General features: G+C 40.3%; 1 protein-coding gene across 3 annotated transcripts in view; it reads right to left on the reverse strand.

Moving 5' to 3' along the window:
• DPF3 (double PHD fingers 3) overlaps window positions 1-13,736 on the reverse strand; it is a 94,852-nt gene extending 81,116 nt beyond the window's left edge. For all 3 annotated transcript variants that reach the window (XM_054400162.1, XM_054400161.1, XM_054400164.1), the window contains exons 1-2: window positions 13,583-13,736; window positions 6,405-6,512 (exon numbers count right to left, since the gene is read on the reverse strand). In XM_054400162.1, the coding sequence (XP_054256137.1) occupies window positions 6,405-6,512; window positions 13,583-13,607 (133 nt within the window). In that variant the 5' untranslated portion in view covers window positions 13,608-13,736. The remainder of the gene's footprint in view (window positions 1-6,404; window positions 6,513-13,582) is intronic.
• Between the last annotated feature and the right edge of the window lie 1,618 nt (window positions 13,737-15,354).

Genomic DNA, 15,354 nt, shown 5'->3' on the forward strand with positions numbered 1-15,354 from the left:
GACAGAGAGAAAGAGAAAGAGAAAGAGAAAGAGAAAGAGAAAGAGAAAGAGAAAGAGAAAGAGAAAGAGAAAGAGAAAGAGAAAGAGAAAGAGAAAGAGAAAGAGAAAGAGAAAGAGAAAGGCAGAGAGAAAGAGAAAGATAAAGGAAGAGAGAAAGAGAAAGGCAAAGAGAAAGAGAAAGAGAAAGAAAGAGAGAGAGAGAAAGAGAGAGAGAGAAAGAGAAAGAAAAAAGAAAGTGGGTGGGGGAAGAAAAAAAAAGGGGAAGTGGGGGATGAGAGGAGAGAAAGACTAAAAAACCAGCAAAATTTTGAAGTAGTGAAGAAGATATTCTAAAAGATGAGAAGAGTGCAAATGCAGAGTGCATAAAATGCAGAGTGCATAAAATGCAGAGTGCATAAAAAGCAGATTTAAAAGAAAAAACACTAATTTCTCGATTCTGGAGGCAGACAGCAAAAGTCACAGGAGTTGATAATGGGCTGTTAAACTCCATCTTACATCTAGACCAAGTCATCAGAGAACAAAAGTTGCTTCTCTCTGCAGGCTGTCATGTCATATCTGACCAAATTTAGGGTTTATGACAGCAAATGTTTATAAAAGCCATGGACAATTAGAGAAAAAAGAAAAGGGAGGGGGAAAAAATAGCTCTGCATGAAAGTACCTTTGGTAAATTCTCATCTGTAGAAACCTGTCAGAAGTCTGAACAACTGATACATTGCTATTACAGCCCCTTCAGGAATATCATATCCAACTCATCTGAATTTTATAGACATGCTCTGATTTGGCACCAGAATTATTCTGCCACTTTCAATCCTAAGACAGTTTAGTCTTAATGTATCTTAAAGAGGAGCCACAGGCACCTCTTTATACCAGGGATCTAAACTTTCATCACAGCATCACAGAGAAGTTTCCATATATCTTAAACAGTAGCAAAACTTTTAGTTAAGATGTGCCTTTCCTTACAACCTTCACGGAGAAACAACAGTGCTGTCTTCTAGTACTGAAACAGAGCCAACATGTGATTGTATAAAAATTGCTGAAATCAAAAGTGAAACTAGTCAATATTCATTGGCCTGAGAAAAATTATAAAAATGAATTCTCATGAAATTAGTATTTTGAATTAGTTTTAGGCTCTAATATCTTTGTGCAACACTGAACCTAGCAGTCAGGGAAAGCAAAAAAAAAATATGGAACTTAGGAGAACTGAGCTCTTCCTGCACTCTTGGGTTTGATTTCCAGTCCCACCACAAACCTCAGGTTAAACCTTCATAGAAGTAGTTTATTATCCTTGTCACTCATGTCTCCTTTTTGGAATTGAAGTATTTCCTTTACTATATTTTGTGTTTGGACTGCAAGATCTACTATAGTATATGACTATAGCAGAGTATAAGAAGCCTTCACAACGACCCCCAAGACAATGATATAATGTGCTGCTTGAGTGTCCTGTAAGTGATACTAATATGAATTCCATCCTCTGCTTTTTAATTTCATCTTAAATTATCTTGGTGAAGTGGCCCATCTTAAAAGAGCACAGACCTCCAAAGGCATGCTGAGCATCTTCCACAAGAGTTGAGGGCAATTGTTACTTCCCGGGAGAAACACAGTACCTATACAGACAGATGCAGTCTCTACAAGGTAAACTGAGATGGTTGAAAGAGATAATAGCTTATCTGTAAGAATTCCATTCATTCATCCACAAGCACACTCTTATAGGTATATCCCATATATCAGATTAAAAATAGCTCAGGCATTGTTTAAGCAGCATCTAAATCTGTTATCAGTACTTACCTCTAACTATTCTACCATGGTTCATAACAGCAAATGAAAAATACTTTTATTTACTTTTACCTCTTCAACAGCTGGTAGGGGAAAAACAAAACAAAACAAAAAACAAAACCAGCCATTTCCAGTTCAGTGGAGCACTCAACTGCCCTGAGATAAGTAACAGGACAGCTACTGGCACAGGACACCCACACCACAGGACACTCTCACCACAGTAGCTGCACATGCAAGTTCTACTTCACACCCTCCAAGCATGTGGGAAGGCTGCCCACTGTGAGACCTCACTGTGGACTATCAGTCCAAAACCAAAGGAGAGCAGTGAACTGAGACAAAAGCTTTCCTTTCTAGTCGTATTCTTTACACACACACATAGCACAGGAAATAAAAGCTTTGTGTGTACATATGTACATATCTGTATTTAGCTGTCTTGTAAACTGAAGTAGGACACTACCAGTTTAAATTCCACCAGAGTTTTTGGCCACATAGACCCTATCTGTTCTCATCTGCATAGCTGCAAAGCTAGTGTACTACCTGTCAGCAGGGTTTAATGCAGGTAATGTCAATTCCATGATATTGATACCTGATCCAACACAAAATCATACTAGCCAGTACCATAAAACAACTAAGTATACAGGACAAAGAGCAGTTGAGATTTCAAAGAGCCTTGGGTGTAATCAGAGATCTCTATTCTGCTTCTAATCCTCATCTTTCCAGCTGCTCTGACACTAATGAGAGCCAGAATCCTACTGTTTGCTTTAGTGGCAAGGTGGTGGTAAGAGTTGGAAATTCTCCTTCTTCTCCCATTCCTCTGGAAGAACAGGCTGTCCAGCCCAGCTCAACCCTTTCCCTCACCCATTCCCAGATTCACAGATCTCCCTTGCACTGAGTAAGAGTCAGTTGAGAAGTAAGTGTGGAAGCATGAGCTGCTTTCAGCCCTCCTGCTGTTCTGTGCTGAAGATCCATGCAAATACCATGGCCCAGATCTGCAGAGAATCAGATTTGCCCACACTTGGTTGAATAGAAGTTTCACTAATACTACGAGTATCAAGATCTAACAACTTTTGCACTCGCTACCTAGAAAATCACAGTATTAGCAACCTGTCAATATATTGTCCATGATTGGGAATTTGTTTCAAATATAAACCACTCTTCACAGGAGCCTTGATTGAAACTTACGGCCCATATCTATTACAAGAATGAAAATTTGGCTGCACTTGAGCCATAATGCTTGGTTCTGATATGAACATAGCACTGAAAGATGAAGACTATCCCATGTGAAAGAAAATGTCAGGAATACTTTGTGCAATTCCTAAAGGTCTGATGAATAACATTGACTGCATTGTCACTGAAGCAGTTCTCATAAGTAAGTTTTGGCAATACTTTACTTCCCCTGCATATCAAGTGGATAGACTACTGTATAGGATGGAGGATACTTAGAAATAGTATTAACACAAATGTTTCTAGACCCTTGATCAAACAACTTTACTAGAGCAATCCATGCATGTAACTCTGAGTACAATGGCAGAGGAAAATGCAACACCTATTACAGTGTTCTGATCCTTAAAACTGTGGCTCTAACTATTCTGAAAACTAAACACGTCTGCTTGAAATCAAAGGAAAGCAACAGACCAGGACAATAAAAACACCACTTTCTAGTAAGAAGCAAGCAGCATCTGATCAAAAAAAAAAAAAAAACAAAACCCACACCCAAAAAACCCCAACATTATAGTGAACTTGCATTTTTCAGAAACCAGGGGATCATTGGAACATGGTTATTTTCTTCATTAAATTTTGGTATTGCCAAATATGAAACTTTCATTCACATGTACTACCCAAACCTGCAAGGTACTAACACTGTAGAAGTATATTGTAACTATGAATACTATATTATTATAAGATATATAATACTATATTATCATTAATATGATATTATTATTGGTGAGACACAGGAACAGGTTGCCAAAGGAGGTGGTGGAAACCACATCCCTAGAGGTTTTTAAGGCCAGGCTGGATGTGGCTCTGGGCAACCTGATCTAGTGGAAGGTGTCCCTGTCCACGGCAGTGGGGCTGGAACTAGATGATCCTTGAGGTCCCTTCCAACCCTGACAATTCTGTGATTCTGGGATTATTAAGTTATTTATTATACCCTTGAACTGATGGCAAGACAACAGTTTGATTCTACTTACTGACCAGCTGACGACTAGCTATGACTCACCAAAACAAAAATCCTAGGTCTTTAAATCTCCTGAATTATCTCGAAGTCTTGAGTTTCTGGATTCAACTTATTGCTATAATGAGACACTCCAAAAGCCCAGGTGCAGTCCAAGCAAGTATTCACACCCCCTGTGCCCATACTACTGACTGCTGGACAGGCAGCTTTTGAAGCTAGGGTCTCCTTCTGTGTTTGCTACAGTGCCAGTCTTACTGGAATAATTTTGAAACATTTAACAAATGTAAAACATTGTAAAACTAAGATTTAGCCCTAATTTAATGTTCTAGAATTGCATTGCTCACATATGTTATATAGCACATAAGCGATTCATCAGCCTCCTATACAAAAATCAGCTACTTCTGTATCACCTGGGCACAAGCTCTCTCTACCTGCTGAGAAGAGCTCTAAACCATAAGTAGGATTCCAAGCCCCAGATGGAGGGAAACTATGGAATGTTTATACTAGGTTTCTTCCAAATTTATTTTAAATGTCCTCCAGTTGGGATTTCTATGCTTTTTAAGAGATCTTAAACTCCCAATATTTGCTCAACACGTCATCCAACTGAGGAATAAAGAGGTCAGCAAAAGGTAGCTTCCTAGGTTCAGCATTAGATACTACCACTGCATCCCCCTTCAAAATGCATAGCATTTCTGCTATCAGTTTTGAAAATAAATCACACTCTTTTTCTTGATTTGTCAAAAGCTGCCTTTAGATGGAGACCCATAGGTTTTCCATAGGTTTTATATTTTCAAAACAGAGAAGGTAAAAATCCAGGTTTTGGCTAGTGAGTCTATTCTGGATCTGCACAGATCGAGTGAAATTATTTTGCAGTGTAACAGATAAGGGAAGTTAATCGCTAGATAGAAATTGGTTGGGAAATAGATTTAAATGGTAGAGCAATATAACTTGCCTTACTTGGCTGCCACTGGCAAAGCAACTAAAGTAGCACTCCTGAGATGCAGAAGAGATGTTTATGGCAGGGGAAACAACACAGAGACAGACATGCTGAGGTCTCTTTATCTGATAACTTTGTGGTAATTGCCTTTCATGCCCTGTGGCATGGAAGATGCACTAATTTGGCATTCAGTTGAGTACAGTGGAGAAGCATAATGCAAACAAAGAAGAGTCAAACTCTACGCTGCTGCTTTACCTTACTAAATTAGCAAAGCATAGCACCGTTGGCATCTTCACAAAGTCTGAGGCAGACGTTTCTATGGACCAATATCATCCTCTTCCTAGAGCCAGTCTCATTTCCACCAGTGTTCATGCCTGATTTCACCATTTTTCTCCAAGTGGCTCTGCTGCAGGGCCTGGTTCTATTTGCTGGCTGAGATTTTGCCCTAAGTTTGAACCCCAGCTGGTTATAGGCACTTCCTTCTTTTGTTCAACTGTCTGCTGACATCTCCTATATTGAAGGTAGAGAGCCTTCAAAAACTGCTTCTAGTAAAATCAACATGAATTTTGCCTCTGATATTACTGGGTTCAGAACTTGCCTTTATTGCCCCTTCCTCTCTTTTCACCAACTACTGCATAGAGGCAAAGTCATCAGCATTGCTGAGCACAGTTCAGTTCCCAGACACCGTCTTCTGTCAAGCAGATTCTTTTAATATTCTTAATTTACATTTTGGGGGTTTCTCCTGTACTTTTTACACTGGCAGTTTCTCACCTCTTAAAAACCACATACAGCTGTGAGTATGTGTGTTCCCTCTTTCTCAACAGCTGAACCCAAAGACAGCAAGCCTTTATTACTAACTGCAGGGAAGAACACACAAGACTGTGGTCTACCTGACACAGCTGTAGCTCCTCCACATCTGCTTTACAGTCATTCCTGCAGCACCCAGACTCATCACTTCTCATAGTTCAGTTGTGAGGGAAGAGGACCAAGGACAAGAATGAAAGAAGAATAGACTATGGTATACAAACAGACATACACATGTATACTAATGTGGCATATGCTCACTAATTTATATTATTTGCTGTTCATAATCAGGTCACCCTGGTCCCCAGCCCTATTATAAGAAATCTTATCAGTGTACTCTTCCATACACACAGCAGTCTTTTTCACAAAGATTAGGCAGCAAATGCCAGACTGGAATTTTGTATTAAGAAAACACTGAAGAAATTATTAACAATACATTGATTCTTTACATCCTTATGAATTTGCCAGGATTCAGCCCTACAGAAGGTAAATGCAGCTCCCATTGCATTCAATACATGTTGCTCACATTTCTGTGGGGGATGAGTTGTGTGCACAGGGTTTGGTGGTTTTCTTTACAGCAAATCAGGTAAGATATGAAGATGCAAGGAGAAATGGCTGGAGAGAGGCAAAGATGGAGTCCAAGGTCTTAATACCAGGTTTGTGTGTATGCCAGCTGTTCTGCAGCACAGGAGAGAGAGAGAAACAAATGCTTACCAGGTTTAATTTCCAGCAGCTTCAGCCTGGAATCCTCAGGAGGATGCAAACGCCTCTTTTTGCGCCAGCAACGTGCTGGGTATGTGTACAGCTGACCTGGGGCCAGGCCTGAAGATTAAAAGAAAGAAATAAAAATCATCACATTTCAGTTTGCAAACCACAAGCACCGTCTTTAGCATCTTTGTTCTTGCCCTTCCAGCATTTCCTTGTTGGAGGGTTCAGTCCTGCAAATCATGAGGCAGAACTGCAAACTCAAGGCATCCAGTGCTCCTGAGGCTCCTCAGCACCTCTTGGGATCAGGCCTACAGAGAATCTAGGTCTCACTTAGACACTTCACTCAGCTCACTGAAACCAGAGCTGCACATAAATAATTTGTGATTTCTTCAGGGTAAATAGAATTTCAGACTCTCCTGGGTCACAGGGGCAATGCCTCCTCCACGGGCAGAGAAAGCCCCTTGGGAGAAAAGAGATGAAGTTCTGACATGCAAATCAGAAGGCACTGATGCACAGAACAGCTCAGGAAATTTGTGTCTTCCAAGTGGGAGAAAACCAAGATCCATGAGGTCTGGCTGTTTGGACTCTGCATTTTTGTTTAAATTCTGGACTTTTGTTTGAAGACAGATTCTTCATTGTGGTTATTACCTCCTCTTGCCAACATTCTGAATGAGGGAGGAGATACAGCATTAATGTTTATATTACTGCATGCTTCACTGAATCACATTTGGCATTGCTGGCTTCTGAGCTGCCCTGGCTCTCCTGAGACACTCCTTAGCCAGCGTTCAAGCTATGCTTTGCTCTCTTGTATTCAGAGCACTGCAGGGCCTCGTGAATGCATCACTTCTAGGGGCACAGAAGCACACTGCGAAGTGCTTCACAGTATCCTCAACTGCCCCAGATACTCATGACACACAGAAATACCCAGCAAGGCACAGAAAAGTTGGAAGAATTTCATTTTCTCCCCTGCTTCCCCTGCCCTCTCCATCCCCCAGTTCTGCTTTGGTTCTTCTGTCCTTCTGCTGCTTTAGTTAGTCTTGAAGGAGCTATAGAGTATGCAATTCCAGACTCATTGGTCTTAGAAAATAGGTAACACCACATAACAGAAAGGTCAGGAATGGTATTACCATATCTGAAACTGTATCAATAGTGAACAGCTGGACAACATCAAGGGGGTGTGCCAGTAAAGCAGAACAGCTCAAGGGCTCCAAGTTGGTCAAGGAGTTCTCTCATCCCTTCTGTAGCAGCCAGGAGAGTACTAGCTTGGGAACAAAACTGATTCACTGAACTCAATGAGGATAATGAAAAAAATAATGCCCTGTTATTTGGGGGTAAGTGGGAGGGAAGACATAACAAATTTATTCACCTCAAGAGTATAGTCTTGTCGAATCCTGCAAGTGAAGCCTAAGCTTCAGGTTTGAAATATTTCAGTTGCTAGGGATTCCAGCTCAGACCCCAGCATTTTGCACCTACTACTTCCAAGGATTTGGTGCACAATGGAGCATCTACAGCACATTGCCTGGGTATGAACCAGCAACAGAGTACTTGGCAGAGACCCTGGCTGTTCCAGGGCACAGAATGCTATGGAACTGGGGATTTTCATGCCTTTATTTCATTGCTGCATAGCTTGCTGGGAATTATGCCCACCCCAAGAAGAACACATTTAAGAGTGGGGCACTTAGGACTGGTTTGGGAATAAAAATGTGAATAACGAGCACTTCTAGCATTTGGACTCACTTCTTTGTGGCACTTTGCAAACATTAACCACTGCAAACAATTGCTATTATGATGAGGTGGATTGTACCTGGCTCTGATGTGAGTCATTAAGGAGGTGGAGGCAAGACGCCTCACCCTTCCACAGCAGGTCCTGTGCAAGAACTTGCTCACAACATTGAAATGGCAGTTTCTAAACCAAAGCAATAGGCCTCCACAGAGGCACCACAGCTCTGAGCATTTGTTCCAGTCACAAAGGAGCAAGGATCTACTGAAGTTTTGGGGCAGTATCTATTAATGTGGGTTGAATTATTGGGCTCTCTTATATGAAATAGCACTTCTGGATGCTGACAGAACAGTGAAAGCCGATCACGGACGCTGGAACTTCAACAAAACCCAAAGCCGGTATCCTTGAAAAGACAGAGGTGGGAAAGCCTCTTTCCTAGAGGACCTAGAGCCCACTCCAAGTGGCAGGTAGATCAATAAGAGATGGATGATCCAACATCCTTGAGATAATCTCTGTTCATTTTCATGGTAGCCTTGCTCGTTAATACACAGCCATCAAATGAACTTAAAACATATCCTAGACCTCTGTTGGATCCAGACTCATCAAATGCTGCCTTCGGTTCTTCATCCTGACCTCCATCTGTCATGGTGCTGGCTCACTTCAAGCGTGGATCTTTGATGGTTTACACAAAAGGAGAGGCAACAAGAAAGAAGTCAGTTGTGAATGCTTTGAATCTAGTTCCTCCACAGCCAATCTTGCAATGTATATGGAAATAATGCATAGACCAGTCTTAATGTCTTCAGGCTTTGCTAGCTTGTCTCTCCCTCTGGTGCCTTATAGGGCAACCAGAGAAGGTTCCAACCATTTGCTTACAGAGGAAATAGCAGAACCTGCAGTGAGTTATGTTGTTTATCTCATTAGTGTAGGAGAGTCATAACTCAAAGCTGGTGTGAAAGGCCAGGGAGAAGGGGGGAAAAAGGAGGGAGTTATGTGCAGTATTGTGTGAAATTAACCCTGAACTGTTTGTCATGAGATGCAGTTTTCTGACTCCTTTAACACAGAGGATAGCAAGAAACCAGGTTAATATATGGAGTAGCCCTAGGTAAGTAAAAAGAAAGGTTCTGAAGCTTTGCTATTTGTCTTTATATTGTTATTAGGCTTAGGATAGTAAATGGCAGTGAACACAGCACACCAGACAGATGCCAGGGAGGTTGGGCAGAGAATTTTCAAAACCCTTCAGTGTGGCCATAAGCAGAGGGTGTACAGCCTGAAAACTGGCATGCTAAAACTGTAGAGGCATGCTTTGACCCACCATAATACTACAAGAAATAGATGATGCAAAGACACCCAAGGGAGCACTAAAAGGACTATTAAAGTCAAGAAAGAGGAAAGCAAATATGGGGGAGGAGGGCTGCTTCATTTCACACTGATTATTCTAATTCAAAATAACAAAAGCATCAGATTTGGTGGCTGATGCAGATGCAGGAGGATTCTTTTACTTAAGATTCTCTGTGAAGAATGTTTCATCATTAGGCTTCACCACAGACCTGCAGAAGAACTGTCACTAATCCCCTTTTGCAGGGTAAGCTGCCAAACAGTTCACTGTCAAAAGTGAAGAAAGATAGATTTGCACAGCGAATTTGCTAAAGGTAGCACAGAAAGCTTGTGGCTGAGAAAGTCAAAGTGTTAAGATCTCTTGGTTCCTGATGTGACGCCACAACACTGTAATGATGGTGCTTGCTGTCAACATGGAGGCACAAATAAGACCCATACAAGACTATCTTTTGTCCTGTATGTTTGTAGCAGACACTCTTGCCCAGTCATTACCTGTGGTTATAGTGAATATCTGCTTATAACTGTGTTCAAAAGCATAAAAATAGCAGCACCTTACTCACAACCAGATGCTACAAGAAAAGAAATTCTTTGGGTAAATAGATTAGGGAAGAAAAGAAAAGAAAGGAAAAGAAAAGAAAGGAAAAGAAAAGAAAGGAAAAGAAAAGAAAGGAAAAGAAAAGAAAGGAAAAGAAAAGAAAGGAAAAGAGAAGAAAGGAAAAGAGAAGAAAGGAAAAGAGAAGAGAAGAAAAGAGAAGAAAAGAGAAGAAAAGAGAAGAAAAGAGAAGAAAAGAGAAGAAAAGAGAAGAAAAGAAAAGAGAAGAAAAGAGAAGAAAAGAAAAGAGAAGAAAAGAGAAGAAAAGAGAAGAAAAGAGAAGAAAAGAGAAGAAAAGAAAAGAGAAGAAAAGAGAAGAAAAGAAAAGAGAAGAAAAGAAAAGAGAAGAAAAGAAAAGAGAAGAAAAGAAAAGAGAAGAAAAGAAAAGAGAAGAAAAGAAAAGAGAAGAAAAGAAAAGAGAAGAAAAGAAAAGAGAAGAAAAGAAAAGAGAAGAAAAGAAAAGAAAGAAAAGAAAAAGAAAAGAAAAGAAAAGAAAAGAAAAGAAAAGAAAAGAAAAGAAAAGAAAAGAAAAGAAAAGAAAAGAAAAGAAAAGAAAAGAAAAGAAAAGAAAAGAAAAGAAAGGAAAAGAAAAGAAAGGAAAAGAAAAGAAAGGAAAAGAAAAGAAAGGAAAAGAAAAGAAAGGAAAAGAAAAGAAAGGAAAAGAAAAGAAAGGAAAAGAAAAGAAAGGAAAAGAAAAGAAAGGAAAAGAGAAGAAAGGAAAAGAGAAGAAAGGAAAAGAGAAGAAAGGAAAAGAGAAGAGAAGAAAAGAGAAGAAAAGAGAAGAAAAGAGAAGAAAAGAGAAGAAAAGAAAAGAGAAGAAAAGAGAAGAAAAGAGAAGAAAAGAGAAGAAAAGAGAAGAAAAGAAAAGAGAAGAAAAGAGAAGAAAAGAGAAGAAAAGAGAAGAAAAGAGAAGAAAAGAGAAGAAAAGAGAAGAAAAGAAAAGAGAAGAAAAGAGAAGAAAAGAAAAGAGAAGAAAAGAAAAGAGAAGAAAAGAAAAGAGAAGAAAAGAAAAGAAAAGAAAAGAAAAGAAAAGAAAAGAAAAGAAAAGAAAAGAAAAGAAAAGAAAAGAAAAGAAAAGAAAAGAAAAGAAAAGAAAAGAAAAGAAAAGAAAAGAAAAGAAAAGAAAAGAAAAGAAAAGAAAAGAAAAGAAAAGAAAAGAAAAGAAAAGAAAAGAAAAGAAAAGAAAAGAAAAGAAAAGAAAAGAAAAGAAAAGAAAAGAGAAAAGAAAAGAGAGAAGAGAAGAGAAGAGAAGAGAAGAGAAGAGAAGAGAAGAGAAGAGAAGAGAAGAGAAGAGAAGAGAAGAGAAGAGAAGAGAAGAGAAGAGAAGAGAAGAAAGAAGAGAAGAGAAGAGAAGAGAAGAGAAGAGAAGAGAAGAGAAGAGAAGAGAAGAGAAGAGAAGAGAAGAGAAGAGAAGAGAAGAGAAGAGAAGAGAAGAGAAGAGAAGAGAAGAAAGAAGAGAAGAGAAGAGAAGAGAAGAGAAGAGAAGAGAAGAGAAGAGAAGAGAAGAGAAGAGAAGAGAAGAGAAGAGAAGAGAAGAGAAGAGAAGAGGAGAGAAGAGAAGAGGAGAGAAGAGAAGAGAGAAGAGAGAAGAGAGAAGAGAGAAGAGAGAAGAGAGAAGAGAGAAGAGAGAAGAGAGAAGAGAGAAGAGAGAAGAGAGAAGAGAGAAGAGAGAAGAGAGAAGAGAGAAGAGAGAAGAGAAGAGAGAAGAGAAGAGAAGAGAAGAGAAGAGAAGAGAAGAGAAGAGAAGAGAAGAGAAGAGAAGAGAAGAGAAGAGAAGAGAAGAGAAGAGAAGAGAAGAGAAGAGAAGAGAAGAGAAGAGAAGAGAAGAGAAGAGAAGAGAAGAGAGAAGAGAAGAGAGAAGAGAAGAGAGAAGAGAAGAGAGAAGAGAAGAGAGAAGAGAAGAGAGAAGAGAAGAGAGAAGAGAAGAGAGAAGAGAAGAGAGAAGAGAAGAGAAGAGAAGAGAAGAGAAGAGAAGAGAAGAGAAGAGAAGAGAAGAGAAGAGAAGAGAAGAGAAGAGAAGAGAAGAGAAGAGAAGAGAAGAGAAGAGAAGAGAAGAGAAGAGAAGAGAAAAGAAGAGAAGAGAAAAGAAAAGAAAAGAAAAGAAAAGAAAAGAAAAGAAAAGAAAAGAAAAGAAAAGAAAAGAAAAGAAAAGAAAAGAGAAAAAAAAAAAAAGAAGAAAAGAAAAGAAAAAAGGGAATTTTCAGCTGAAACAAAAATCCAACTGTGGACATGAAGCCCAGAACCTCAGACAACTCCCAGCTTGTAAACCACATTCAGCAGTTCCAGATTACCCCAGCAGGTTTTGGCAGCTGAAATATTCTCACGATATTTTTAACACTGGTGAAACACCTGTTGCCTCCTGCATCAGAAGTAGCTACGTATTACTATGGAAAGAGTTTTCTGATAGTACTGCAAGATAATAATAGGGATAGCAGTGTGCAGACCCTTCCCTCAGTATATTCTAGGAAAGGGAGAGGGAAAATTTCAGCTAAGCACTCTTCAGAAGTGGCAATTGCTTTCTTAGAAGCAGGAGGGAAGAGAAACATCCTATGTGTTCCTTCCACTCCACCTCCTGCAAACTGACCAGTAGAGGAGGTAAGAAGTATGCTGCATCTTCCCAAATTCCAGACCTGCAGTTTTGGGGCATTTTTCAGTATGGTTTACAATAACTGGTGTGTGTATACCCACACATGCTTCCAGTGCCCTTGCAACCCAGTACCCTCTTCCCTGCCTGGATTCTCTGGTCTGCACTGGAAAACAAACAAAAAAAATCCAGTTTGGTGCTACCAAAAAATCTGTTCCCTAAGCTAAAGGTAGGTCAGATACTGAGTCATACTCTAGCAAAATTCCACCTGGGGTTCAGGAGGACTTCTGTGTAATATTTCAAGCCTTTGAATGGGTGACTCTCCTTTGCCTTTCAAACAAGGATTTCAGATTGATTTCCCCTAACAAAGGAAAGACTGACCAAAGGCTACCAAAATAACATTGCTCCTTTTCCTGAGCTCCGCTGAGCTTTGGAACAGGCAGTAGCCAAAGCTTTTTAAAGACATATACCAACTTCTTTTTGCATTTGTGGAAACTGCAGCTCAAGAACTGATACTCCAAGTAACATACTAAGCAGAACCAAGAGTTGCAGGTATATTTCCTACCATCAGAACAATGTTCACTCCAATACCTGGACGCTCCTGTATTTTACCTCAGCTTTACATCCTCCCCAATGTAATTCCTTATTTTCTGAGAAACTCCTACTTCCAGCTCTCCACCCTGCATCTTCTGCACAGACTGGGATCAATATCATTAAGCTACAATGACACAGCCTTAGAAACTACCATGTCAGGCACTTCTTTGGGTAGAGAGAATAATTAGGATGAGCTCTCTGCAGTTACCAAAGGAAATCCCCTGCAGGCAGAGAGGTTTAGGCAGCTTCTCTTCATGTGGCCGGTAGCAGGTTTGCGCTCCTATTAATTAAACCCCATGAGGGCTCAGTGGCCAGCCCTCCATACGTGCACATGCATACACAGACACAACGCTACCAACCTGGTCCCCTGTGCCTCTTCTCCATCCAGATGTAGCAGTTGTTCTGAGCTACCCCAGTTTGTGAATCCAGAAAGGGGAGGCGGACGCTTCGCTCAGCACACAGCCGAGAGTTGTAGCTGCGACAGTGCTCAATTGCTTCTTTGTAGAACTGGTCCCCGAGTCTACCAAAAGAGACAGGGAAGAGAATAAGGAAGATTGCATTTCCCTCTCAGAGAAGACTAGGGAAAAAGGCACATTAGATTGCTTTACAAATGGACAAGTCAAAAAACTTTCCCTGAACAAGGGAAGGCTTGCTGACAGAAGATACTGCTGAAGCATATAATGTCAAAAGTGCTGCCAAAAGATCAGACTCTCAGGTACTGGACACAGATCTTGTCAGTAGTGGTATAGCTACTGAATGAGGAAATGATGCAACCAGACTGGCCCATGACCCTGGGTCAGGAAACATGTACACCATGGTGAACTCATTCTATTTTTTGTCTTCCCTCAGTTTCTCCAGCCAGTTCAGCAAACCAGTCATCTCCATCCAATGTTACAGTAACTCCAGCAGTATATTTTGAGAAATCAGTAAGACAACCAAGTTCAGAAGAACTTCACTCCAGCATTTCTGCATTTCTGCTATCAGAAAACCCATAAGAGCAAAGGACATAATCCTCATATCATGCTTCTAAGGAAAAAACAAAGAAACAAACAACCCCCCCCCCCCAAAACAAACCACCTCTGAACAACTAAGGCCATGTCTGCACTGGTCAGATTAGACATTTTGTCATAACCCTTCCAGAGCTTTCCACAGTCAAGCCTGAGGCACCAACAGTAACACACTACAACAGCAACCAGTAAGATCCAGCATGGCAAATGCTGCTTTCCTCTGGAGCCCAGTAGGAGGAACAGTTCTAAAGACAACGACACTTACTTCATAAATAACTATTTGTTCATAAACTCTGTCGAATTTTCATCTTCCCTTGGGAAAGGCTTAAAAACTCTGCCTGCTAGAGATTACCAAAATCCTCCCTCCAAATTTTTCTAAACAGGGAAAAGCATCAAAGTAAAGCTACCCTGAGGACACAATGCAGCTGTCATGCTGGAACATTGCAAAGTAGGTGGGCCACACTGCTGAACTATTCTTGACCTATTGTCAAGGTGAAATTCAGTCATGACATGAATAACTAGAAAAGCTACCCATCAGGAGTAAATTCACTAGAAGAGAGGAGTAGAGTGATATATAACATAACTTGCTCTGACTCTGATACTCATTAGTGTGCAAAAAGAGTATAGCACGCACAGCAAGGGAGCTGAAGGGATGCAGTGCAGCTTGCCCTGTTTTATTACTTGTGTCTATTTTTTTGGCTCACATCTTTCAAGTGATTCCTCAGTTGCACCTTATGACTTCCGCAAGAGCCATACTCTTTTTCCCCTGGGATGTACTGGCCCAATATGCTCTCACAGACAACCAGGCAACAGCAGAGGCTCAGTCAAAAACCCAAGAACAAGGTAAATACAGAAAGAGGCATCTCTAGTTACTCCTTCTTGCTTGGGATGACCAGAACTTAACCTCCCCAGGTCTCAGCTTATCCAGTGGTGGGGCTAGTACGTTTAACAGACCTTGATGAATCTTTCTGCCATGACTTTACCTAATCAACTCTTCAACCCACCTTTTTCATACCTAAAATAACATGGGTTGATGACTTCCACAGATGAAATACAATTCATGTGAAAAAACCCTCAGCATTTCCTTGTGCTTGTTTTAAGCCATATCTCAATCATCTACAAGT

This window comes from Indicator indicator, chromosome 4 (genome assembly GCF_027791375.1).
Source record: "Indicator indicator isolate 239-I01 chromosome 4, UM_Iind_1.1, whole genome shotgun sequence".
In the NCBI taxonomy this organism is placed as follows: Eukaryota; Metazoa; Chordata; class Aves; order Piciformes; family Indicatoridae; genus Indicator; species Indicator indicator.